The sequence below is a fragment of the Pempheris klunzingeri genome, chromosome 20, assembly GCF_042242105.1.
Source record: "Pempheris klunzingeri isolate RE-2024b chromosome 20, fPemKlu1.hap1, whole genome shotgun sequence".
Taxonomy (NCBI): Eukaryota; Metazoa; Chordata; class Actinopteri; order Acropomatiformes; family Pempheridae; genus Pempheris; species Pempheris klunzingeri.
Genome location: NC_092031.1, coordinates 15,731,335 through 15,758,772, shown reverse-complemented (window position 1 = coordinate 15,758,772; position 27,438 = coordinate 15,731,335). Strand labels below are relative to the sequence as shown.

Below are 27,438 nucleotides of genomic sequence, written 5' to 3'. Positions count from 1 at the left end.
TGAAAACTGTTGTCTTTTTGTTGTTCTTGTTTATTTTAACACGTCTGAAACACAAGAGCAATACTACAAAGTGTATAAATAGAATAAAGACATCAAAAGTAGCACAGTACAAGACTTAAGAGGTTATATAAAGTTGTGAAACTCAATAAATAAATTCATTAAAATGGCTTTGGTAACAGGATCAGGGATCTTTGCTAACGTGTCTCTCTTTTATTTCGTCACTCTTTGGCGTCAGTGACTCCTCCAGCAGAGATGGCAAAAGTGGCCTCATTCTCAGGCATATCGGGACTAGAGGAAAGCAGAAAGGAGAGATAAACAAACGTGAGTCCCAAATGTGTTCAGATTTCAGCCCAAATCTCGTCTCGGGCCGGATTCACGTCCTTAATGAAGTCCAAGCAACACCTGAAAGCAAAGCTATACATACACACAGTCATACTTCAAGTTAATGCTCAAATCATTGGATACATTTGGGGTGGAATATCATTATTATTATATTTAGGACACAGAAAAAGCAGAGGTAAACTATGGTCAGGACCATATCAGGTCTTGAGCTTGGTGGAATAAAAACAGCATGATAGACAGATGACCTTGTGATATCACAACATCTATCTGGGCAAGGAAAATCACATGTCAGTTTGTTTGTTTGGCTGATGCTGATCTCATCTGACCACATGGTGACGGGAAGTAAAACTTCAGCTGTCATTTGCAGCTGACTTTCCAAGTATTTAAGACATGTTCATGGGTGAGAACTCACTGACCGCTTTGCATTATGACTCACTGAATTGAAAAATCGATAATGTGAATAAAAACTAAATACCTGTCAAATATTTTGGCAATTCTCATCTCTCCACGGCCCTTCCTCAAGCTGATCCGTGTGGTGGAGGCGTGGGCCAGGATGTGCCCACCAATCGGCTTCTTGGGATCAGCTTGAAACCTAAAACGGGGACAGAAAAACGAAGCGTCAAACAAAAATTTCAAGCGTAAAATTCCAGTTTAGTTTTTCAGCGTGGGACTTCTCTTACGTCATCCCTGCGCCGGGATCAGCTGTCATTTGGTTGGTGACAAACACTGCTACGTTGTACTCTGTATAAATGAAAGCTGATAAGATGCATGGACAGAAACCTAAAATAATGATTATTATTAGAAACATTACTCTTTTATACTTTGACAGCACCATATGTGTATGTGCGGCCGATGTTGATGGCTTTTACATAAATGCTCATAAGTACACTCCTGTCTGAGACCTTCAGAGATCTTCTGCAGCCTGGACAGCATCTGGGCGAGCTTCTGCTGCCGCTCAGCCAGCTCGCCTCGACCCGAGAAGTCGACTCTGAACAGAGCCATGATGGAGTCGATGATCTGGGAAGAGCAGACAAGGAGGAGACTGAAAGGCTGAGAAAGCTAGGGAGGAATTCCTACGTTTGAAAATGTTTAGCGCTTCATTCTCGCCCTCCAATAGCTTCACACAGAGAATGACCACAACATGACAACGTGATTTCAGAGTTCATTATCTTGCTCACCAACAGTTTGAACACTCCTGCTTCCTCGTGGAATTTGGCTGCCACAAAGTCCAAGAGCTCCATCTGGTGTTCACCTGAGGAGCGAGGAAGACAAAAGTGTGATTCACCGAAATCTTCTCTCCATGCTAGGAGACAGTGTTCCCGCACAAACGACCACAAATGCGTCAAAGTTTTGTGGTCTAAATGAAATGCATGTTCGCACTGGTATAGGCCCTGGCGTAAAGCACGTTGTCCAGCACGGCATCGTGGTCCACATTAAACCGGTCAGCCATCTCTCTCAGTCTGTCGGGACGACTGGAACCAGACAGGTACAAGTCAAGGATAATGTGAAAGTGAACAGTCGCTGCTTAGTCACATCTACTGAAGAAACATCTCTCGTGGTAGGATGGTATGTACGGGCCACTGTGTAGCCGTCACTGCGATTTAATCATCAGCCAAACCGCATGTCAGACATTGTGCGGTTATTCCCATCATTGTGAGGATACAAGGTGTTCTCTGTGTCAATGAAGATGATTTTCCCGCCTGAGTATCCATCCTCGCCCGGCAGCTGAGCAGTAACTGCACAAAAACAGACAAAAAAAATGTTTTCTTCAATTCATTTTGTCTTCTGCAGTGTCTTTTTATCAATCGCTTTGCAGCAGCCATTTCTAAAAGGCTCCTTACTCACCACAGAGTGTGTGAGACAGCTGGGTTTTCCCTGTGCGGAACTCTGTGGGATGAAATAATGTTGGGGGTTTTGAGTCAGTGCTGTAATACTGTGAGTCAGTTCATAATATAACAGTGTATCTAACGGCAGGGAGGCATCTCCTCACCTCCAAAGGCCTCCGTGATAGCCATACTCTCTATACCTCCACCCAAAAGTTTACTGCAGAGATGAAAGACGCGTGTTGTAACATTTGTGCTATAAATTGGGAACATTCGAGAAGTTTCATGATCAGAGAAACAAACTTTATTTTCTTCCCTCTAGCCGCAGTGTCTGCTAGTCCATCTCAAGGTTATCATTTCACCAGCCAAATAGATTTTATATTAAACCTGCACTTCACAACATTTATAAGCGTCAAGTGTCAAGTAATTTGTTTCTCTAACTCTAACAGACGAATCCTTGGAAATATGGATTAAAAAAACCTAGCATGTTAAGGTGTTCTTTGATCATTTTGCTTTGCTAAGTCGAATAAATTAAGAAGTTTATATCAGTTACTTCTAATGTAGCCTTTAAAATGATGCTGAAACATATTTAAGCTAAATCATAATATAGAAACAACCAAACTCCCAGAGGCAACTGTATTAAATCAATGTATCTCCCACCTCAAGTATATGGTATATGTAATTGTTAGTGCATAAAATGCAAACTGTTGCTATATGTCCAGTAGTGTAAATCCCACAGTCTTCGTGTTATCAGCATAAAGAGTAAATCTTAACTCGAACTCCTGGCTCCCGGTGGTGATGTGGAACACCTGCTTCCTCCTCGCACTGTACTCAAAGGCGGTCTGGAAACCAACACTCTACGATGAAAAGAAAATCATCTAATACATGAAATATTTTGAAAGTTATTTTGGTAGGGCCAAAAGTAATGAAGCTGTACATGTTGAAGTATGGCATGAAATTCGCAGTAGAAAGTCCCATTTTACCAGCATTTTCCCAGCAGCCTCCTTGATTTTTTCCACTTTTGCCTCTGACAGGCCCTTGATGTTGCACAAAGCCTTGCGAGTGGTCATCTGGATCCCCTTCACAGTGCAGATACCCACTGACTTCATCTTTTTGATGTCCGCCATATTCTGTGAGCAGGCACGCAGAGATGCTCACACAGACAACCCACTTTTGATCTGAAGAGAAAACTCTGAGTGTGTTTCATCCCTGCTGTTTACTCACGATCCCATGTTTCTGTAGGAGGTCGATGTCTTGGAAGAAGCACTCCTGATGGGTTCAGAGACAGAGAAAACCTGCATGAGGGAGTTGCTGAGGAGTAAACTTGATTATTAAAGAGAAAATAACTTTTACCTTAAAACATGAGTAGCATGACTTAGTTTACTAATACATCATAAGCCTGGCACAGAATTACGATATAGCGTAATAGTTATATTTTTATGAAAACAGCTAAACATTATGTATGAATTATTATCTGCACTGTTCTGTCATTTCAATGACTTTTCGAGAGACTCAAAACTAACAATGGTGGAAAACTATTTCAACTATATCTGTGGGGGGATTGATTGGTCATGAAAGGCCCCAGAAGTTAGCAAAGAGGAATGACTGAGTGAAATGCTAAACATTAACATTAGGCTAATTATCTCTCACCTCATCATCCTGGAAACAAGTACCAACTTCGACAACCTGGTCCTCTGCAGCTTTCATTTCCAATGTAGTACGGGTTAAGTGTTGAAGATAAAATGTATTTAGTTTGTCTGGTTATTGTCAGTCAGTAAAAATCTTCTGCTAAGTTTCGCTAGCGCTGAGTAGTTAGCTAAAGTGCTAACTTAGCTGGCTATACTCTGGTTTATCAAAAGCTCAAGACACAAACAGGACAGTCAATAAAACTATCCAAACTAGAAATGTTGCCCGTTCAGTTATGTGAACTCGAACGAAACTAATCTTGAGATACTGAGTTAAAAATACTAGTTTGAGTTAAAAGTTTAAAGAGCTCTTTGGTTCTTGACTGAACTGGCGGGAATTCGCGGTTTTTGTCCTGTTCAAGTGCAGTCGGAAATTACAGATTTATCGGTTGCGCGAACATAAACAGAAAAACCTGCAATTTATATTTATTATATATTATGACACATTATGACACGACTGACCCAACAGTGCAGATGTCGCACATAATTAATTTGTGATGTCTTATAAGGTCATGGGCTCGGCATGGCTCAATGTATGATGCAATAATGGAAATCTCAGGTTCATCACTACAATAATGAACCTTTGTCTCTGCAAACATTACTGACATGTCAGCAGGAACAGCACAGGATGAAGTAATAACTAATTATGGCTCCTGGTTCCAGCTCTCATGCAATAAGCAGTGCTTTTCTTGCTATGACAAGTCAAAATGTCTTTTGCAGCTATAAAAAACACTGAGAAATGTAATCTTACACTCCCATACACTCATTTTTTGAGATTTGTATCTCCAAATGTAAAGTGCATTATAAATAAAATGTATTATTATTATTATTTTAATATTGGGTTCTATTTTAAAAAGCTTACTTTTTAATGTATAACTGTATTAATATAACCTAGTGTGGGCTTTCACTCATAAATCCTTGCTTAACGCTTTATGGACAGTTTTATAAAATAGCAACTTGCTGAAAATAAACACTTCGATTTCCATTTGATTTGGTGTTTTAATTACCGCACTCATATTGGACACAAAACAGAGCCCGGGCTGTTGCTTAATGAACAGATATAAGAGATTGTAAACTGTCACATGGATGACGAGAGACAAAAGAAAATAACATTGTCTTGAGACTCGACATGTCGGGGTAACACGGACATCAAAACGTTATCAGTCCTCACAAACCACATTTAGTCCAAAAACATCTGACGGGTTTCTTGTCTTACATGTCAAAATTACTTTTAAATTAAATAGACAAGAATTTGTTTGAATGTCTGAACGGCAACGGAATCTGGTGTTGCTGCAGTTTTCGATCCATCTTTTAAACCGTATAATAAAGCCAGTAACTGTGAGAGGGATCTTACTGTGCAGACCTATCAACCAAAGTATAGTCTTTAGGATACAGGACCCTTCTGTGAGATATTTCATCAGCATAATTCTCCATGTAGAAGTGGATCCAGTGAGCACATGATGACAGACATGAGTGCCAACAGCATTCTTCAGACTGCAAACACCAAGACATACAATTGGTAACCTCCACATTTTTTCTTTCAGTTTATCCACCTGTACCTGCTATCCCCTAAAGAACAAGTTATTCATATTGATATAAGTATTTATCAAAAAAAGAAGAAAGAAAATCATGAGAACAGAAGCAGTGCTCCTGGAAATAAGTCTCTGTGTGATGTTGGAGTAAGGAGAGACAGTGAGAGAGAAGTGTCAGAAACGCATCACATCCTCCTCCTCCTCCTCCAATCCCATTAGCCAATCCAACACGTTGGAGAGAGCCTAATGTTAAGCCATTGACCAACAGCTTTTGCTTTTCTTTTCTTAGTAACTGCAGTTCTTTGCCCTTCTCCGTGGTCTCTCTGTCTCTCCTTGCGACCGCCCCCGCTGGATCGCTAGCAGCAGATCTCAGGTTCATGCTGGACCTTCCTGACTCTCACATCTTGCCCGGTGCAGGAGGCATCATGCCCGGCATTCCACCAGACATTCCAGTGTTGGGCCCCAGCAGGATCTGGAGGAAAAAGAGTCAGTCAATCAGGGTGTTCATGGATGTGTGTGTAATGTACTGTACAGCACGTATTTCTGTTCATGCTGCTTTTGCTTCTCAGCCCTTGTCATTAACTATTTGAGTGCAGTGAATGTGGATGTTTCCACCAGCAAACCAGGATGCAATCTAACCACTAATGGAGCACATCCCATCTCTCTCTCATCTGTTGCTTAATGCACACGAAGCGCTCACCTGTCGCTGCTGTTGTAGCTGCTGCTGCTCCAGCTGTAGTCTCTCTGTCTCAAACACTACGGGCAGCACTAGGATCATGAAGGAGGTAGTACCCACCCAGAGCGCCGAGCGAGAAAAACTGAAACAAGTTAGGTTTACAATCCAGTTAGTCTCTGCTGTTTGAGATGGACCACAGACATGAACTTCTAGGATTAACTTCCAGAGATTTACAATGAGGACCAAGAGCTGCTGCTGGGATCCAACCAGTTAACCTCTTGATCCACTGGGTAACCCTGACACACTGCATAGAGGCATGCAGCGATGAGGGGAGATGGAAACGCTGAAGAGATGTACCTGTAAAACTTCTTGGCCAGTGAGACAGAGCACTGTGCAGACACCTCAGCGGCTGTGCGAACTGTGTCAGGAAACATCTCTGTGAGGCCCCACAGCCTCTCCATCAGCGTCTCGTCCAGCTAATGGAGACAAATGCAGCCAGAGAAAAAAAAAGAGTGGGAGTGAGTAACTGAGGAGCATCTGACATGAATAAAAAAATGGAGAGAACACATTTACATTGATTATATCAGAGTGGTGAATTCACTTTGTCCACGCAACAGTTTGCTACAGGATAGTTTAGCTCCACAACAGGAAGAAATCCTCTTTCGACACATTCACGATGATAACATGGTGGTGAAATTAATTGCTAATTGGTCCACATGATAACTTGAACTATTTAACAAACGTACTAGAACAGACAACGCAGGTAAGTTAGCTAGCTAGTTAGCACTGGTGCAGCTGTTAGCTAGCCGTGTTTAGCCACGGAATAGACAAGCTGGAAACTAAACTGAGCGACTCCACCTTCATTTTCTTTCCTTATCCACATCTCCAGGGCACCCCGGACTGACGAGCCACTTACATCTTCATCTTCATCGTCGTCAATCTCGTCCTCGGGGGGCCGGGTAGACACCGGGCCCGCAGCGGGGGAAAGCTCCTCGATTGTGGCCATGTCTCTTCTCTGCCGGGATGGATCGACTGCGTGAGCGGCGGACAAATCGCTAGAAAACACGGTGAAGCCGACGGGCGGTTTAGTTTGTCTCTGAAGGTTTCCCACCTGCTTTCGTCAACGCTAAAGACAAGAGAGGGGCATCGACTCAACGACAGCCTGAGGTCACAGTGGGAAAGCGTGAGGCTGCTCAGGGACGGATGACGTAAGAAGGTCAGGGGTCAGTTTGGACGTCACCAGAAACAAACAGCGCCCCCTGCCGCACAGACTGTCTAATGGCAGCCCGCGGTATCAACAGTAATAAAGTTATTAATTGGCTAGAGATACTAATGTAGGCTAATGTGTGTATGTTTTGTCTAATTTAGAGTGGATTCATTATATCATCGGATTGCTGTGCTGTACTATATATTATTTCATACTAGGTTACTACATTTTACCAGTACCATAGTACAGTGTATTATTATGTTTGTATGTTACACACACTTTTGCATTATATTCTGTTTTACGTTTCTATCACACCTCTGTATTAATACAGACAATAAGGACCACTACTGAAATGTATCATATATTAGACTAGTGTTTACATAGACTTGCTGACTCAGCTGCTATAAATACCACTTCTGTCACTTTACCCTTTAATTTAGTCTCCAGTCGTTCTTGTTTTGTTCCTATTTTCATTTTAGTTTTATATACCTCTTAATATGTATCTATGTCACTTTCTATACTTATCTGTACTTATTGCTTTTCTTTGTGCTGCTGCAACAACCAGATTTCCCTGCTGGGAATCTGTAAAGGTCTGTCTTCTGTTAAGCACCAGCGAGACATCTGTATTTTGTTAGAGCACTAATTCATAGTTACAACACTTATGAAGGGTTGGTAGAACACCAGAAATGGTTAGTACATTGATAAAGCATTGGAGCAGAAATAATGAAGGACAACAAAGTTATTAATAGAGGTATCACCCTCAGGCTATGTTGCATCATGATCTCTTTTTTGCTTCTCTCAACAAAATGTGACTCTGTTTTGCCACATAAGGAAACTGGATGACAGTCACACTTCTTTTCACTTGTGTGTCACTGTACCGGCCGCCTACATTCACTCATGAGTGTAGTTCAAATTGGAACCTTTGCTCCTAATCCCAGTGTTAAAAATCCCAAGTATAAAAGGGCAACTACAGATAAATTGAAAATACATTACGGCCATTTCTAGATACATATCCTGAGGTAGGCTATTTGTGATGTTTCACCACCTAAGGATTTTAATCCACATGTTTTTATTGGCAGCTATATTCCAGGAAATGTAAAAATCCTGCTGTACATATAACTTGTAACTAAACAGAATAAAAGCCCTCATAATGTAAAACATGTGCAGAAGTATATACCCTAACCCTGGCTGAGCACTAAAGGCTGAGCAGTAAAGGCTCTTTCTTTTTTTTCTTATCTTTCTCCAGATAAATTCTTGTTGCTGGGAATACTGAGGGGGGGTCATGGAAAAGTTCTGGGATGCAGGGATTCCTTGTTTACATCCTCCCGGAGTACGCGGCGGGGGCGGGGTTAGCTCCGCCCTCATTCTTTAGGCCTGACGTCATTGTCGCTTGTGTTTTTTATGAATGAAGGAATCCAACCTCAGAGAGCAGCGGAGTAATTCCGGGAAAAGGCGGACTGACATTTTGTCGCCAGAGTCGCTTCGACCGAGCAGGTAAATTATGATTTTCTACAAAATCTTAAACGATAGAATACTTAGCTGTAATTCTTTGGTAGTAGCCGAGCATTAAAGGGCCTGTATCCGCCGGGGTCTTTCCAGCCAACCAAGGACAAATGAGCAGGCAGCTGTTTGCTTTAATCCCCTTTAGCTCGTCAGAAACCGTTGATGCTAGGTGCTAACACTCACTAGCATGTTTTAGGTGATGCGGGTAATTTAGCCCCGCTCTTCATATTTATACCTCTGTACTCGCAACATTTCACCGCCAAGGAGAGCTTCTCACTTCCCTTTTTGGCTGTGTGTTTTAAAACCATTTAAAAGGGCTATTTTAAAGTCTTAATAAAATGGATGTCGGGGGCTCTCGTGATGGCTGTTTACTATAGCAGCAGCGGCGCCTTCACCCCCCTAGCTGAGCAGCTCCTCTCCCTATAAGGATACGGGTGGATTCTGGATGTAGCTAGACGAATTAATGCGGTTTCCAGCGAGGTGTGTGTTAGCTCTTTGCTAGTTAGTCATGTAATATTAAACGAGGGCAGCTATGAGGGAGTTTAACGCCACAAACCTTGCCGCTTGTAGCTCGTGTTTGGCAGTGTTGCGTTCACTTGTTGCGTTTCTTTGGCAGCGTTACTTTAGCAGCACCGCGTCCTCTAAAGTGACATTTATAGTGAAGAACAAACGTGGACATCTTGTGCCGTTTGGACAGACGCACAGAGTCGTGGTCACGGCTGCTTTTGCTGGGTTTGGGCTGTCTGGCAGCCTCGGAGGGGCTGAGCAGGCGTTTTATTGCTGAATCACCCTGACTTCACGGTTTACAGCCGGAGTCCACCGGCTGGTTGGACAACCACTGTTGCTGCAACCTCCACCTCCCACGCCTTTTGGGAAATGTAGTTTATCGCCCGCAAACTCCCAAACCAATAAAGCAAGTGTCAGCCTATACGGATCAACACCTTCTGTAATGACTCGAAGACCTGCATTTGCTGTTTAAGGCCATTTGACATCACATCAGGTCATATTTTTATGAGAATAGTTTCATTTCTATAAATGAACCCCCAATAATGAAACAGAGGAAATGTAACTTTTGTTTGCATGGTTCCTCCTCCTGACACTTAGTTTTCTGTGTTGTTCCCTGGGAGCAGCCAAATCAAGTTTCCTCTTTATGTCCTCTGGTTATGTGGATTGGACAGTTTGAGCCCAGGAGTTAAAGGCCTATCAAAGGAAGGGGAAGCTGAGGTGAAGTTGTAGAATACCAAAATTGAAATTTAGAGAAGTGTAACACCTTATGTAACAAGAGTATAACAATGTAACGAAGGTCAGGTAATCTCACCCAGAACCGAGCAGAGAAGAAACTTACCTAACTTGGAATAATCTTAAATAATTCAGTGAAAATCAAAGAAGATTCAGTGAATTTCGTTCCCGCTCTGTCACATGCTGCTTTTAAAACACAGAGCACAACCACGTGTTTAAGATTCTGTTATTGACTGATTTAGAAAAAGAAAGAGAGGGCTGGGGGGAATGGCGTTAAAGATCATTAATACACCCTTGTGTCCTGTAATCAGTAAGTGGTGAAATTCTGCGGCAGCACGACCCTGTCTGCTTTGGTCTGTTTGCCAAAGAAAAACTATAGCGTGAGGACTTGGCTCATCAGTGAAACTGCCTAATGGTCAACAGCAACCACGTGATTGGATTTCGTATCAACCTGTCTTGTTCATTTTCACGTGTTTTCTCTATATTTCTAGGCTAAAACAGAGACTAAGTAAAAGGTCATCCACACCAGAAAGCGAATCCGGTGTTGCAATAGATATGAAAGCGAACACATTCACTCTCCAAAAGCAATGTGGGAAAACACCGTGTGGTTTGATGATGTCAGGGTAGAAGTTGTCAGCCTCAATTAAATGTTAATGTCAAAAGATATTTTAGCTGTACAGCCAACACAGCGTCTCTTCCCATCAGCACACCATCATGACGGAGGTGAAAGTAGGAACAGCTCAAACGGCCTCTAGCCGAAGTGCACAGTCACTTTATCAACATGCCGGTGACCTGAAGCAAACGGCCAAAACAACCGAGAAGTGAGTGAAAACAACAGTTCTAGTCGGCCCACTCAGAAGTCGGACTTTAACCCCCATGCGACAGCATTTATGAGCTGACCTTAAGAAGAGCGTAGGAAGTCCCCACGCAGTCTGTGTGAACTGTACAGCTACAAGACTGGGAGAAAATTTCCAAGCACAGCAGTGTTAAGGCGGTCCAAGCGTGTGTACTGCTGTTATTAAAGCTTGTGACTGAAAGCAGCAATTTAAGGGTGCAGAAACCTACCCAGTCATGGCTCTTTAGTCTAGCTTTTAATGTAGGTTGTCATTTTAGGTTTCCGTTTTGTATGTAGAGGTTATTGTGATGTGTAGATAAGGTTGTTTTCACTTCTGTATTGCTTGAAACAGTGAGAGCTATATCTCATAATAATAGCCGCCTGTTTCCTTTTTGATTTTTTTTTTCACAATGAAAGCCCTGAACCGTTGGTGTTGTGTTGACAAGAGGAAGTGTTGAGGGAATTGGTTGGGACACCTGCTTTGAGCAACCAAAGGGCAGACACATGACGACTTCCTCCTCGCCATTCCAGCTAACAGAGAAAGATGTGTCGCTTTCAAAACCTCCCCCCCCTCGCTTTCATATCAAACCACAGAGTTTAATGAGAGAGCGCGTTTGGAGAAGCATGAAAGATGCGCGGCTTCTCCTTTTATTTATCTTGCATGACTCGCTGTCTTGTGAGCGGATGGTAAATGTCAGGCCAGACGCAAGCCAAAACAGCCTGATGTCCCGAGTCACATGCCATAACATACCTTTTTCTTTGTGTGTCCGCTTTCTGTTCTCACAGAGTGTCTGAATCTGTGTTGGCTGGTGCTTGGGGGCCAAAAACTGAAGACCATGACAACAGAAAGAAGCAGCAAGGCCCTGAAGGTAACACGCAGCCACAGCTTTCTGTTTTTAAAAGAGGGAAAATGTCAGTGTTGAAGGGGAGGAGAGAAAAAGTCAATATCGGTTACACCATCTCTTGTATTTTCTCTGCTCTTCCTTCCTTGTGCTTCCTCCTTTCCTTCCACTTCCTCTTCAGGTGAAACAGGAGTGTGGCGAGAACGTGCCCATCCTGTCCGACAGCGAGCTCATGTCGCTCTCCGTACGAGAGCTGAACCTCCACCTGCGGGGCCTGTCCCGTGAGGAGATCCAGAAGCTGAAGCAGCGCCGCCGCACCCTGAAGAACCGGGGCTACGCCGCCAGCTGCCGGGTGAAACGGGTGTCCCAGCGTGAAGCGCTGGAGCAGCAGAAAACGGAGCTCCAGAGAGAGGTGGAGAGGCTCGGAGCAGAGAACGCCGGCATGAGGAAAGAGCTGGAGGGGCTCGGCGCGCGCCTAGCTGCGCTCCAGAGGTTCGCCAGGGGCCTGGAGGCCGGAGGAGGCCACCTGCTGGCTACAGCACCCCGCCTCAACACCGCCTCAGTCATCACCATCGTGAAGAGTCCACCGCCGCCTCAGCCACAGAGAGAGCAGGAGCCGTCCTAGAGGGAGCTGCTGGAACCAGACTGGGGGGAGGGACGCACAAGCTGCAATGCAAGCACACACACATACGCACCCGCAGGCATACATGTACCACACACACACACATGCAGAGAACAGGAAGACGATATTAGTAGGAAAATACTAAACACTTGTTTGCGTTAAGCCTCGTTCACATTTCCAAATTCTGCTGGATTAAATGTGCAGGAGTCATTCGTTCCTGTGTGACACTGTGCTGACGGAGTGGTGGTGCGTGACGTCACCCCACAGACAACAGCTGTGCTTAGTTTTCCAAAGCAAGAGCCAGGAACAGTTGAAGAATCATCTAGGACCGGTGGAGGTGTCCTCCACCTAATGCCGTTTTTATGACACTGCAGCTTAGTTGACTGAAATATACTGAAATGCATTTATTTAGAAGCTCTCAGAGTCTAGAAGTACGCAGAGAAAGACGCAGCAGGTTTAATGCAACTGAAGCAAGCCATCACACGCACACGCAGAACACCCTTACCTGGTCCGACCGGGGTGCAGATATTTACTGAAGCCAGACCAACCTAACCAGAGGTACCGTACGTCTTCACCTCTCCAGCAGCCGAATGGCGAGGTGGAGCGGACGCTACGCGCAGCTTCCTCCAGCTCCACGATGTCTGGAGTTACTAGCTGTCCCTCGCACTGGCACAGTGTCACAAAGCATGAGTCGCGTCTGTTAGTCATTGATATGCAGGCGGGGTCATGGGAGATTCCTAAGTGTCATCTTAGAGATAACTTCTGTGTAACAGATTTGGAGCTTCCTTCATGCTCTTGAAAACAAAACACAGCAGTATGCCACACTCACATCCACACAGCTGCTCGGGTTGGCAGGATTTCAGGAACAAACGTGATCACAGACAGGTTGAGAAATGCTGCACTGATGAATGAAGTTTCTTAGTTTTGGCCACTTCTCCTCCCCACCTGTTCTAACCTTCTACCTGAGGGGAACGTAGTGCTCGTGTTCATATTTCTCACATTAATGCAGTGCCTTCAGTGTATGTGGGATCTACAAGAGGGAAAAGGTTGGAAACAGACTCTCAGAATCGCCTCTTCTTGACTGTTCACGGCTGCACATTTCTTTGTTTAGGATCTCTCTGGATTCTCCTGTTATCTGAGCTCTAATCCCTCATCGATCATTCCACAATCCCTACCGTGCAGTAACTTTGCTACTTTCTGCTGTGGCTTCCTCTTTTTTTTTTTTTTTTTTCTCCTATCTGGTAGACTCCCAACAACAGATGTTGGTCATTTTGCTAAAAACGAGTAAAAGCAGAGTCGCATCTGGTAGGAATTATGCTCAAGTTGATGCAAATCCTCTGCATACATTCCCATTTTGTGTTCTTATCTGTCCTGTCTGTATGTGCCGTTTAGAGACAAAAATGTTGAGTGACATTTATCAGAGATATATTCTATATTTTATTTGTATTTAAAGGTAGATATTATGAAAAGACAAGCTAACGAGTGCTGTGATGTTCTATCTATGTTTTCAGAAGTACTTACTTATGACTAGTCCGGGGATATTCTCATGTCTAATTATTGTGTTTGTGGCAACTATGATTACTTTACAAAATGTTAATTATTAGCTATGTAGAAATATGCCCCAAGCCAATGGCCATATTGCTGTATGATGATTTTTGTGTGTGTGTTTTTTTGCCATGTTTGTACTAGCTTGTCATAGTGGATTCTTGGAGGGATATTATTTTTCTATGATGATGATTTGTACGTTATTCGTGTGAAAAGTTGAGGTCACTTCTGAAATTGGCTGGGTGGGCAGATCCACGGGATGTTTTAAAGGCAAACGGAAAAGTGGAAAGAAAGATGGAGATGGAGACGAGAAGGTCGAGGAGTTGTTGAACGATGGAGAAAGAAAGTAGGCAAGGCGGACTGGGGAAGAAGGCGGAAAAAGAGGTGGTGCTTTATTCACTTGAAAACCTCCATCGGTCGCAGGCCTGTCTCAGTCAGGACGTGCTCAGACAGGCCTGGATTTCATGGAGACGAGGCCACTGAATAGTGCTAGCAATATCATTTATAAGCAGGCATTGTAACGCATTAGACTGTGTTGACAAATAACTCCTAAAGACATGAGGCATATATTTAGCTATATGAATATCAGTGTGGCAAAGCATTTATTCTCAATATTTTATCGTCTCACATCTGTCAAACTGTGCTGGATGTTTTGTAATACCTGCAAAACAAAAATGGTTTTTGTATTTATTACTTGTATTTTTTCTATTGTGAAAATTTAAGTACATTGTCTATTTTATATATTAATTATAATAAATGTTGTACATATTGTACATAAAATGGTGTGTTTGTGATCGTGGGCCGGATCGGAACGGTAGACGCACGCGTGTGGTTCAGAAAGGAAGCGGATCTGCAGATGTGTTGCACAAGTTATCTCTCTGGATCAGAAGATGAAGTTGAGGTTAAAGTTAAAGTTTTTTTTGTGTGAGAAGCTTTATTGCTTTTAATTTCAAGACAAATTCTTGTACTGTACATGAGTTTTGACAGCAGTAGATCACCAACATGCCGCCACTGGTCTTATAGCACAAAATGAAGACGAATAAAGCCACTTTTCACAGTGGCACATGGGGATTAGATTATAGGCCATTAGACAACCCTATTGTGGCAGGGAGCAGAGGGATTATGGGTAAAAATGGGCGTTTCACATTTAATAGGTTAATGATCCTGTTAAATTATGATCAACAGTTTGATGTGAAAGGGAGAAGGGTTACAGTAGTGACGATACATTAAAGTCTCCCTCTGCTCCAATAAGGTTATTGTTTTGTTGGCTGTCTGAGCTGCACTGTGCAGGATGCTGCATGTGCAGAGTTTGATGCTAGACGTCTGTTTTCACATTCACCTGCTGAAGGGGAAAGTTTCTCTGAGTCTGTCCCACGTCAGGACGGGATCTTGAAGCCCCTGACCTGCTTTGGCTTTGGTAAATATATACCACAAAAACCGAATCGAAACAAACAAGTGTTTAACTGACATACCAGACTAAATATCTTTTATTATTTCTTCAGATGGTTTTTCATTTGACATGAAATAGTAGCATCGTGAGCAGCTTCATAATATACAAAGAGCTGGAAACCAAAACAGTCATGGAAATAAAAAAAAGACAGTTATTAAGTAAAAATACAAAACTAGGTCTTTTTTTCTCCTGTGCGCCGCCTTTACAGTATATGACTATTTTAATGTACATCACTACGACTCCTCCTGTAGACAGCACTTAAACCTGTATTTACAACATGAGTTACAGCTTTTCCTCAGCGATATTCGTACAGATGTGATGAGAGCACGTCTCATGTCACCAAATAACCAACGTGTAAAGAGGATGGAGAGTGTCTTGAGCCTGAAAGTGAATTATGACATTCAAAGTGTGGTGTGATATATTGTCTGTTTAGCTTTTAAATTGCAAATTATTAACATATAACGGAAAGATGCCGGCCTAAAGCAGTTGCAGTTCAATAAAAAAAAAAAAAGAAATTTGGTGTCATCGTTTTCACCCTGATCAGAAAATTCAGGGGTTGTTACTATTGTTGTCCATATTTAAAGAAAGCACATCAATGAGTGTCTGCACAGTCATTCATGGTTCAACATGAGAGTTGTAGTTGTATTGTAGTTGCAACACAATGAACTGACTGGGTTTATGAAGCTGGTGAAGCTCAGTCATGGTGAAAATAATCCAGTTTGTATCCATGTCAAAATGTAGCAGGCCAATTGCCCAGACAACACTCAGTAACACCTAAAAATAGGCTTCAGCTCCCGTTTAAAACCAATATGAGGTCGGGCAAGAATAAAAAGAGCCTTGACGACTGTCTGAAGCTGCTTCTGTTTTCCATTGAAGGGACACAGATACACACGACGAGTGACGAGAAGAGACATGAATGGACAGTCTGGTGCTTCGACAAAGCATTTCTTCTGTTACACGTGCTCCAAGCTTAAAGGCTGTGATAATCGTCTGTCTGCTGGTAGATAAGAGTGTTGGCGTGTTGGTGTGCCGCGCGGCCCCCTGGTGTCCAGCCAGCGCCACAGCAGAGCAGTGACACTGCTTACAGTAAACACGTCGGCACACTCTGTGTGACTCATTCGCATGACTCAAGCACTTCAATTATGTGCAAAGAAATAAGCAGTTCTGACTGTGTGGAGGTTAAACACAAAGAAAAGGAAAAAAGGAGGCTGAAAGAGCAGAAGAGCATCCAAGACGCAACAATGTGAACTTTACACATGAGGTGTTATTTTTAACTGGAGGTTAAAGGACCGGAGGATAGTGACTGTCTGACATGTTGTAAATACACCAGATGAAGATGTGTTTGAATATATTTCACCCCATCGTTCTGCTAATATTCAGCTTGTGATATTTTTTAGCTTTCAAATATACCATAGCTCAGTATAAGAACTGTATAATGTGCGAGAAATGAAATGATTTAGGTCCTTATTAGCAAAAGCACGTACAATACTAAGACCTGCCTGGCTGAACGTTGGACGGACTCTGAAGTACGTGAAGCCCGTCAGGAACTTCGGAGTGTGACATGGGTGGATTTTTGAAAAACAGTGTATTTGTTTGAGTACTTTAACTTCAAGTTAAAGTCGAACTGCTGGGAAAGGGGAAATGTTGCCCAAAGGCGTGGAGCTAAAATTATGCATAATAGCTCAACTATTTCCTCGTGCAAATGTGAGAGGATTTCAAGTTCCGTGTAAATGTCTGCCTTTAACGTTAGGAGTCATGCATGTGCATTAACAGAGGGAAGGTTCAATTCCTATGACGGAGCTCTAAAATTAGCTTTAACCCATATTCCTCTTCTGTTTTCCCCACATTCCAGTTAACCTACATTGAGGCCTGCAGAGGTCTATTGCCAGAGCCAGCCGGCTCCAGAATTAATCCTAGGCATTCAAATAACGCCCCACTTATGCGAGTGTAATCCAGACCGGCTCTGCCCTTCACTCCTGCTGCCTACTGGACTACTGGAGCAGATGTAATCTATAATCTATAATCTGCTCGGCCTCGCTCTCATTTGTGCAGCTAATATCAATAACAACATGGATCCAAATAACTGACATTCACTCCGGTTTTTGACTTGACTTCCCTTTAAATCCGTCCCCATGATGGGGTGAAGGACCCTACCATAAAGTCCCACAATACACCCCCCCCACTTCATTCTAACGATACTGAAGAAGCTTCTGTTTGAAGCACATTCATATATTTGCCGACCAACTCATATGTTCGACTATTGCAAATTAATATCTAAATATTCGTTTCAAGGGCACAAAATTAAAAGTTCAAAACCTATAAAAGTCATGGGAAAAAAGTTTGAACACAACCTTTTTAACAATTTTCATGACAGGGGAAACCTTCATTAATATGGCTAATGACTGTCTGAAAACATCAAGGCCTTCAAAATGCAAACCACAAAAACGACATCCATCAGGACGATGGCCACTGAGAAACATGACTGAGCTGAAAAGTGTAATGCAGCTTCTATCTGAGCAGGAACATTTTCGCTCCAGAAGTGTGCCTCAGTATGTACAAGCGTGACTCAAACGTTCCAAACGCAGACAAGATATTTTCATTTTCAGGCCGGCGGTTTTAACGCCGAAGCAGCTTTAAGTGTTTCCACTAAATAAGACGGCTGGGAAATGTTTCTGCAGAGAGGTCCGCGCACTCATGACTCAAAAACAGGGAAAACAAACGCACACCTCTCTAATCATTCACACACTGAAGAGGACCAGCAGGAGAATTAGGTGCCACCCTCCGCTAAGACAGTCTGAATCGGATTCAGCTGGAAACGCGACACTTTCCTGCTCTAGAATTCGTCGTCAGAGCTGAGCAGGAGGGTCTTCTCTGTGTCGCCGCGCCCGCTGATGGTGCTGTGTGTGCGGGAGACGGGCGGCGGCACCCCCTGCTCCAGCGTGGACTGTTGGGTGTACTGCTGGTAGGCCGGGGAGAAGTTGTGGATGGCGTCCTGGACCATGTCGCCCGGGCTCATGGTCTCCTTCAGGCTGCTGGAGATGCTCTTCATGGGGGCACAACGGCCTGCGGGAGGCGGACGAGATGAGAGAGTTAGAGGTGGGAAAGGGAGTAAAGGGGGAGGAAGAGGAAACGGGTAGAAAAGGACAGTAGGGAGAGGAAATAAAGAGTGTAGAGAGAGGTGTAGGAATGATTTAGAGGAGAGAAAAGTAAGGAGAGGGAGGAAAGGGGTGAAAGAAAAAATAAAGGGGGTAAGCACTCAGGGGGGGTTGTATTTATGGTGATTTATGCAGGGATTAAATGGAAAGGGAAATAAAGGGGAGGGGGCGGAAGGAAGGGAATGTGTGAAAGAAAAGAAAAATGGGGAAAGAAGAGGGGAGGATGAAGTGATTTAGTGGAAGGAGAAAAGAGGGGACCAAAAATAGGGGGAAGAGAAGACCAGGCATCAGTGATTTAGAGGGTGTTAAAAGGCAAGACAAAAGGAGGGAAGGAGGAGGAATCGTACAGGAGCGCTGGATGTGATTGAGAGAGAAGGAACAGAAAGGGCAGATGGGCCCACGGTGATGTAGAGGGACACTAGACAAACAGGAATGATTTAGGAATAGGAGCAAGAAAAACAAGTGTAGAGGAAAAGAGAGCAGCAGCTAAAGGTAAACAGACCCAACCTTATTCAAAACCTTGGATTGAAAACAACCAAACAAAAAAAAAACAACTTTTAAAACAGAAACTAACTGAATATATCTCTGATGGACACAGCTAGCTAAAAAGAGCAGTGTGACAGAAAAGGGGGGAGTGGGAGTAAAAGTCATCAGTTTAACCTACCAAACTCTCCATATGTAAGTACAGGTCCTTTATGACGCAGCGGAGAAGAAAAGAGACACATAAAGATGGATGTGTAGAAACAGTAAGGGAGAAAACAGCCCAAACAAATACAGTGATGAGCAGAAGAGCGTGAAAATGATGGAAAAGACAAGATAATGGTGAAGAAGAACAGATGGGAGGAGCTAGATGTGAAGGTGTACGTGCAGACGTCACTCTGAACCTCCCCTCTCCCTGTACTCACCTTGTGAATCCAGACTCTTGTCCATGTAGACTTTGTACGTGAATGCGTGGCGCAGAGCCAGCGCCGCGAAGAACATCTCGATGCAAATGATGAAGTTCTGGTAGCCGGCGGCGACCGTCCCCTCGCCGACGGAGACCTCCACCGAGTTGATCTGAGGGATGGCCCCGCACTTCTCCAGGATGGCTAGCAGCATGCCTGACCACAAACGACAAGACGGTGCTTGGTGAAGGTGAAACGATCATTGCGGACGTGTTTACATTACTGAGGAGCGCGCTGTGCGGGTTCCCTACCCTGCCAGAAGGAGAGGAAGATGACCGACTTGACCATGAAGAACTTGAGCATGGGGCTGTAAGGGCTGAGCAGCTCCCTGGTGGAGAAGTAAAAGAGGAAGAGGGCGTAGAGCGACAAGCTGACGGAGATGTTGTAGATGATGGTCACGTACAGGTAGCCGCTGGCGACACTGGTGAGAGAGAGGGAACCACAGAGAGTTTGTCCTGATTGCTGCTGTTTAGAAGCCTAAATTTCCCATTAGAGATTAATGTCCCAAACTGACACGATTAAGGGAGGAGGTGATGTTAAGTCTGGGAAATTCAATTAATCTAAAAATTAAAGGAGCAGTCCTGTTTTTTTTCTGAATGCAGTGGCAAGTTTCTATCCTGATTTTTTTGTTTGGACAGCTCTAATGTTCTTATTAAAAGCTTCACCAACAAGCACAAACAGTACATTAACGTACAAGTCAGCCCAGGCTTAGCTGATAGACCTCCTACCTCCCTGTTTGCAGCACTTACTTGAAGTCTCCGTCCTTGTATTTGCCGTAGGCCTGCAGGATGACGGTGATGACGGCCATGATCGGTTTGACCACGCAGAACTGCAGAGTGGCCTGCTTACAGAACCGCAGGAAGCCGATGGAGTAGGCCTTTCCCCTCAGACAGCAGGTGCCGTACATACAGCTGGACCTGACGGGACAAAACACCCGCAAACACCTCGTGACATGTCTGATATTTGTGGGGAATCAAATAGTTGCAGCAGCAAAACTTGCAGGATACAGCAGGAAAAATATATATAAAATATTTGCTTTAAATAAGATCTGCTAATCAAGCAGCCGAGCTTCATGCTGGGTTGGAAACAAATACCTTTTTAGAATCTAAATCTTCAAACAGGACAGGAAACAGGAGACTTACTCGATGGGTTTTCCTCTGATCTCGGCCATGATGGCACTCTCTCCTCCCAGGTATTCATAGCACAGACTCAGGAAGTTGTAAATTACAAATGCTGATGACACACAAGGAGAGAAAAGGACAGATATCATTTACTCTGATAATAAGCCAATAATACTAATAATTTTTTTTGTCATTTTATGAAATAAATGGGACATTTTGTATGCATGAGACAATATTTATAAAGCATTTTAATCAGTATAATAGCTTTTTCAACAACTGATTCTGTGTCTTTTTTCATTTATTGGTGTTAAAAAAAACTCCTTTTTCACAGCTGATTTGTCAATGTGGGCAAATGTTTCTCCCAACATTAACAACAGCTCCTCTATTTAACAGCACTGGTTGGATCTAAAAGATTCAAACTGTGACGAGAAGGAACTGTGAGAAAGCGGATAAAAGTGTGATATCAGACTGAAGAGTAGTACAGCAGAGTGAACCATTGAGTCACCCACAGACCCCACAAAAGCCCCCGAAACTCATCATTTCCTGTCACACACTTTGACATTCACAAGGCAACCTGTTGCAGTCATACTGTTATTTACACGCAGACTGTGCTGACTGTTATAAACCAGCGACCGACCACACCTAGACGCAGCATGATGAGGCACGACAACAGGCCAGTGCTTAATATATTACTGTAAAGGTCACAGCAGCAGTGTCAGAAACTGTGCTAAGGCCCGATCTCAAAGTCTAGAATTAGTAACATTATTTTACATCATTTGATCCATTTTACATTTATTTACTCAGGATGATCAGTGTCCAAATGTATCCTCTTTTCTCCCCTGCCACCTTGGTCAGCTGAACAATTAAAAAGAGGATCCTGTCTGACAGAATTTTTACCACCCAACATACGGACATGCAGTGATTATAACTGATTTGAAAGCAATGTATTAAATGACGGTATGAAACAATGTGGGGGTGAAAAGAGGGCTGAAATATGCAGAGATTTCAGATTCTTTCATTCTTAAATGTCACCCCTGCAGCTGCATGTGAATGGATTCAGTTATATGAACAGGCATGAGGAAAGGGGAAGGGGGCCCACTAAGGCTGCACATGGACAGAGCCTAGTCTGTGCTACACCTCTGGCAAGGAGCAACACACAAAACATGCACATTTAGCTAAATAGCACAGATAACCTGATAAAACGTGAGCTCGTTGGATATGAATCCATTGAATTTTAGTTGTTAAATACGAGGTCAGAACCACAATAAATAAATTAGTACGTATTCAGATTCAATAAAATTCTAATGAATATGTAACAAAATAAAGAAAATAAAAGCACAGTTGAACTGCCTCACAAACTACACACACAAAATACACACACATCCTTGTGTTTCTATCTTTCTGAGGACCCTTTGGGGGCTTTCACACTGCCTGACCACAAATCTTCCCTTCACAGTAAACACTTGTGACCTACAGCCACAACATCTTCACTTTTTGGGTTCTCATGAGGATAGCACACCAGAACCTCTGCCCTGCCGGTGTGACTGATATTCACCTGACTGTCTCTTGTGACCAGTGGATTATCTCCCCTGTGTGCTGCCTCAGTGAGAGGGTGATGACAACCAAGAAGCTCATAAAACACGCAGCCGAGTTAATCCTGTTAACACTCTCAGGAGGGATGTGTTTGTGTGACTGTGCATGTAAAATAAGGTGAGCGTGAGTGTGACATATCTTGGGTGTGTGCAGTTGGGTGGGAGGAAGGTATGTGTGTGTACGTATGTGTGTGTGTGTGTGTGTGTGTTAGTGTGTTGTGTCACAACTCGAAGCAGCTGCACTGGCAATGATTCTTGTTACATCTGCTGCTGAGTTAGTATATTCTCCTTCTCTTGCTCTGACTTTATGACTCCTCCACCCCCACCCCCCAGACACACACACACACACACCAACTTCGTCACAGCCTTCTGTGATCGCCTGTCTGACGTCAAGAAGCCTGTCAGACAATACTGAGGTAATATGATGCCTTACATGCCAGTTCACTGACGTTTAAATGCAAAACTTACTGTACAGATGAACGGTATTCTAGTTAACTAATAAAACTAATAAAAACTAAACTGAAACTAAACAATAAAAAATTCAGTGACTTGAACAAACCCTCTCTGGGAGCAAACTGAATCTGAATTGACTAGAAAACAAACATAAAAACTAATGAAAACAGAAAACTCTAACAACTCTGGAAGCGATCTGCTGTGAGTAGCTCTCTCTGTGTCTAAGCTGTTTACCATTATGCTCTCTCACTTCTCTCCAAGGACTCCCGTCAGTAGTGCTAGTTGCCACGGTGATACAGTAGGCCTACATATAATGAGAATGGGAACTTTGCAGCAAGTTGACGCAGCCATCCCTGTTGATAAGGGGGATTTGTGAGCGCGGTTGCCATGCAACAGGTCGGTCATCCTTGGTCAGGAGAAGATCTAGGCTCAGCGCAGCAGCACTGTGGGACGGGGAAGGCGAGCCGAAGGAGAGGAAGTGGAAAGATACTGAAAAAGACTTGTTGTGAAAGTGAGGTGGAAAGAGGGAAGATGATGTCAAGAGATGATGAGAGGAAAAGGGATGAGGAGGTGGAGGAGGAGAGCGATATGTCTGAGGCAGCGATATGACGGCAACAATACCGATGGCGTTTCCTGCCAAAAGCAGAACCGTGCATAGATCACCTCCCATACGTGACATCATCCATTCGCCGACACAGGGGGTGGCGCCTGAGCTAAGCGTCACATTGAGCGGACTATTTTTATCTTGAACGTCACAACTGACTCTAGAGAACGAGGAGCGGAGGCAGTCAGCCGCCGTTCGCCACCTTCTGCCAATTCACAAATTTAACAATAGTCAGAGATTCAAAGCATCAGGCAGCACTGGTTTTGTCTGCGTCATCCATCTGCTCTCCTTCAACTTTTCAGACCTGACACAAACAAACAGAGTCCATATTCTAAAGGGGTCGTGCTTCAGCGAGCCGCCAGCCACTGTAGGTAAACACAGGTTCAGTATACGACAGAAAAGGCAGGAATCTAATAAGGGTGAGAGAGCACTTTACAAAATAAACCACTTGCCTTGTGAGTGGAGTAATCTGTTAAGGATGGACAGACAGACTGTTCATCTCCAATCTGATTTGAACACAATGAGACTCAACAACTCGACTGGAAAAGTTGCACACAATGAGGTGGCAAGGATTTTAATCAGTAATGTTCATCCTCCAGTGGCATCAAAACAAATGCTATCAAATGAGTCTTTAGTGGAGACCACTTAGTGTATCATGAGAGCTCAGAGTTTCGGCCTAGACGGATCCTGGGTGCATGGAAACTGCAAGCCACACACTGAGCTCCACAAGATGAGGACAAAAGCCTGTGCTTACCCTCATAGCAGTCCCTGACGGTGTCAAAGTACACATAGTACTGGTCGTTGGTGAAGAAGAGAAGGCTCAGCCAAGAGTCGAAGGCGTAGATGGGAACGATGAAGAGGATCCGTACGATGTGGCGCTGCTCCCTGGGTGAGCTGTGGAAACGTAGGTGCATGTAGATCTGGGACAGACAGAGGAGACGCTTTAAGTACTGAGGGATTAGATGTCAAAAATGAGAATGGAGTTATGGAAAGGGTTTAAATCATCAGAAATATGTCAGAATAAATACAGTGTGTGGTGCAGGCCACATTAAAAGTGAGCCTGTATCCTGAAGTCTATATCAAAGGGCTCAAACACTTAAGGACGATAATACGGCAGAGAATCCACAAGTTGAGCTGGAACAGAGCTTTTACGAGCTTTAAAGAGGAACTTGGAAACTAAAAACTAAACCTGATGACAATTATGTGGATACAGACTCTTGACATACTGTGTTCATTTATTCTGTCTTTGTTTTGTCAGTCTAGTTATCAATACGTGATCTGACACCATCACACAGTAAAGTGTGAAAGAGAAAATCTCTGACGCCATTCAGCTTTTCAGTTGGTTCAGTTTTTCAGCCATATTCCAAACAGCCTTTTCATCCACCTGGATCAAGTTTCACCTCTGTGTGTGTGTGTGTGTGTGTTCATGCTCTGTATCACAAACACCTGCCGCAGGAGGTTGCAGAGCAACCCCTGCCCTTCGCTGGGCCTGAGCAGATGTGTGTGTTTGCAGGATCACCTCACCTGTAGAGTAAACAACACACACACACACACACCAACCTGCCTAATCTAGCTCACATCTTTGTGAGCACTGACTGTCTGCTCAGTCAAATGTCACCATCTGTACCTCCAGCTGAGTAAATAAAACAGCATCATGTAGAATAAAACACCCTATGATTTAACCCTCTCCCTCCCTTCATGCTGTTTGGAAGCAGTTACCTGGTGACAGGTGAGGATGAGTGCAGTCCAGACGAAGAAGCCAGACACAGCCTGTGCTGCGGGAGTCATGAGGAAGATGGGCTGCTCTGAGCTCAGCAGTGGGGCTTCGGGAAGCCAGGAAATGTTAGGGCCCATCGGGGCTGCTGTTGGCGGAGGGCTGGGTGCCACGGCCAGAGGAGAATCCTCCCCCAGCCTCTCTGAGAGCGGCACGTCTCGCCTCCACATCTTTAACATCTGGAAGTGACACAGAACACAGAGGCCGTCACTCTGCCGCGTCTCTACAGCAGTCAGTCAGAATAAGGTGACATATCAGCGGCAGCCAGAGTGGGTGTGTCTGTGCCTGTACATATAGAAACTCTTTTCAAACAGTGACTATGCTGTGACATCATTCATTAAGTATGAGTGTCCATTTCCACTAGTAATCATCAACCTGGAATATAGATCACACTCTATGTTATCAGTGTGATGTGTAAACAGGAGCACAGATGGAAGACGAACACAGATAAGCTGCAGGGAAACATCTCACGATGAGTCAAGGATGTGTCCACTGGTATCTGTGTTGGACTCCAAGGACAGAAAATAGATTTTTGCAGGTTCCTTCATCTCCCAGAATGCCTCTTCACTGCTGCCAGATAACATGCCCAAACAATCACTATTCAGCTGTGGTTTAAGGCGGAGCGTGTCAGGTTGATAGCATACCGTGTTTTTCAAGTTAACAGATGCACATGTCATTTCGTTGCAAGGCATTCTGGTATTTTAAGGCCTCGGTGATCCGCCCTTATACAATACGGAAACACTGGTGCAAAATGGCGAGATCTACAAGAAAATTCTCTTTGAACTAGTCATGTTTGCTATCACTGATATGTTTCTGCAATCAAACTCAATTGCATATGTGCTCTAAGAACCTAAACACGATATGATATCAATATATAATGGTATCAAAAACTTGTTTTCCCTCACTTCTGTTATTCACATATCTTTTCAAATCTTGCTAGTGAGTCAAACAACAGCCTACAGTCTGACCAAATTTAGGTGGAGATGAACAAAAGACGTCACGTTGCTGCCGTATCCAGTTCCAGCTCCGGAAGATGACGGGACTGGAAGTGGCCAGAAGACATGTTACATAAGCAGCAGCTTGTCACTGTCTCCAAGGTGACAGACATGATCTCTGGGTGTGTGTGTTCCTGTACACTGACAGACAATCACCATACAGGACTGAGCTTTGGGAGGTAGCGGAGTCCTTGATATTACGGGGGTACACATAAGAGAGGGTATCCTTCATTCTGACCCATCATGTCTCGTCTGTCAGAGTAGCATGGCAACCAAAAGTCACATGGCACATAAAACAAACAGCATGGACAATGACAGGCTGACATAATGCTGTTCCACACGCAAACAAACACATACACCAGCATTTAATTTCTTTACAAAACTAATCACTTAAATCAATTAATCAAAATAAAGCGATTGGATTTGATGGTTGGAGAAAATGAATTAGGCTTCTTTCACGCACTTCTGTATGAGAGTGAGAGGAGTTATGGTTTCACTGTTCATGTACTTGTGTGTGTGTGTGTGTGTGTGTGTGTGTGTGTGTGTGTGTGTGTGTGTGTGTGTGTGTGTGTGAGAGAGAGAGAGAGGCAGCAGGTCATTTGTATTGGTTTGCCAGGGCTCAGCAAATCCACATGTCAACGAGGAGAAGTGAAGGCATCAGCGCACACACACACACACACACACACACACACACACACACACACACACACACACACAATACTAGTGACTGTGAAATTATGCTGTGCTGAAGCAAAAGGGACATCTTTGTGTTTCAGCTGAAAGGCAAAAAAGGTCAGGCTGCGGAGAAGCGCTCCCTCACACACACACACACACACACACACACACACACACACACACACACACACACACACACACAGGAATAATATATGATAATATATCAGAGAGACAGGGGGTCAGGAATAAAGCATAGCAACAGATGGAAAGGGGCAATGGGGGGCAGAGTGTGTGAGTGTGTGTGTGTGTGTGTGTGTGTGTGTGTGTGTGTGTGTTCAATTGATATTAAGTAATGATGTGGGTGACAGCCAGACTGGATTATCATACTGGCTGAAGCAACAACAACAGAGAGACCAGAATTCATTCAGCAGAAGAAAATTAAAACATCCACTTCTGCTTTTGCTTTAACATTACTTCCATGTCAGTGGTTTCGTTACACTGTTGTGAATGAATGCTGCGGGTAAATCTGACTGAGCGACTTGGAATCACATGGAAATGTTTTTCAAAGTTGGATTCAAACAAATGAAGCACACAGCAGAGCTGGACAGAGACTTACCTTAGCGGACAGCCACGACAATCCTCGGATGATTTAAGCCTGGAATTGACAAGGACACTCTATCAGTGGGGCAAAGAAATGGTGTGCAGAGGTTAAGTATTTCTGACCTGTTGTAGAGACTCACCTGGCGTTAAAATCCCCCTCAGCTCCGTCAGACAAACTCACGACAGGAATAACCCAGAAACGGCCTTAATTCCTCCTCAGAGCC

The 27,438-nt window shown here is 43.8% G+C and overlaps 4 protein-coding genes across 5 annotated transcripts; 1 reads left to right on the top strand and 3 right to left on the bottom strand.

Annotated features, from left to right (window-relative positions):
- Nucleotides 1–121: 121 nt before the first annotated feature.
- Nucleotides 122–3,872, bottom strand: dmc1 (DNA meiotic recombinase 1). The gene is made up of 13 exons (XM_070851371.1): nucleotides 3,816–3,872; nucleotides 3,390–3,434; nucleotides 3,149–3,295; nucleotides 2,940–3,022; nucleotides 2,333–2,385; nucleotides 2,188–2,229; nucleotides 2,006–2,078; nucleotides 1,723–1,814; nucleotides 1,521–1,594; nucleotides 1,245–1,359; nucleotides 1,023–1,083; nucleotides 818–934; nucleotides 122–288 (listed from the first exon to the last, which is right to left on the bottom strand). The coding sequence occupies exons 1-13, from the start codon at nucleotides 3,870–3,872 to the stop codon at nucleotides 219–221; spliced, it is 1,029 nt and encodes a 342-aa protein (XP_070707472.1). The 3' UTR covers nucleotides 122–218.
- Nucleotides 3,873–4,771: 899 nt separating this feature from the next.
- Nucleotides 4,772–7,256, bottom strand: tomm22 (translocase of outer mitochondrial membrane 22 homolog (yeast)). 2 transcript variants are annotated; one of them, XM_070851832.1, is made up of 5 exons: nucleotides 7,170–7,255; nucleotides 6,975–7,073; nucleotides 6,416–6,534; nucleotides 6,083–6,200; nucleotides 4,772–5,854 (listed from the first exon to the last, which is right to left on the bottom strand). In XM_070851832.1, exons 2-5 carry the CDS (start codon nucleotides 7,062–7,064, stop codon nucleotides 5,780–5,782), a joined length of 402 nt encoding a protein of 133 aa, XP_070707933.1. In that variant the 5' UTR covers nucleotides 7,065–7,073; nucleotides 7,170–7,255; the 3' UTR covers nucleotides 4,772–5,779. The 2 variants fall into 2 exon arrangements, with proteins under 2 accessions (XP_070707933.1, XP_070707932.1); XM_070851831.1 differs by having other exon boundaries at nucleotides 6,975–7,256.
- Nucleotides 7,257–8,670: 1,414 nt separating this feature from the next.
- On the top strand, nucleotides 8,671–12,309 carry maff (v-maf avian musculoaponeurotic fibrosarcoma oncogene homolog F). The gene is given in 4 exon segments (XM_070851971.1): nucleotides 8,671–8,759; nucleotides 11,629–11,670; nucleotides 11,672–11,711; nucleotides 11,866–12,309. Coding segments are annotated over 4 exon segments (615 nt in total).
- A 5,661-nt stretch (nucleotides 12,310–17,970) lies between these two features.
- Nucleotides 17,971–27,271, bottom strand: tmem184ba (transmembrane protein 184ba). Its single transcript, XM_070851885.1, has 8 exons — nucleotides 27,231–27,271; nucleotides 24,890–25,123; nucleotides 23,925–24,090; nucleotides 20,543–20,633; nucleotides 20,150–20,317; nucleotides 19,652–19,821; nucleotides 19,362–19,556; nucleotides 17,971–18,364 (listed from the first exon to the last, which is right to left on the bottom strand). Exons 2-8 carry the CDS (start codon nucleotides 25,121–25,123, stop codon nucleotides 18,135–18,137), a joined length of 1,254 nt encoding a protein of 417 aa, XP_070707986.1. The 5' UTR covers nucleotides 27,231–27,271; the 3' UTR covers nucleotides 17,971–18,134.
- Between the last annotated feature and the right edge of the window lie 167 nt (nucleotides 27,272–27,438).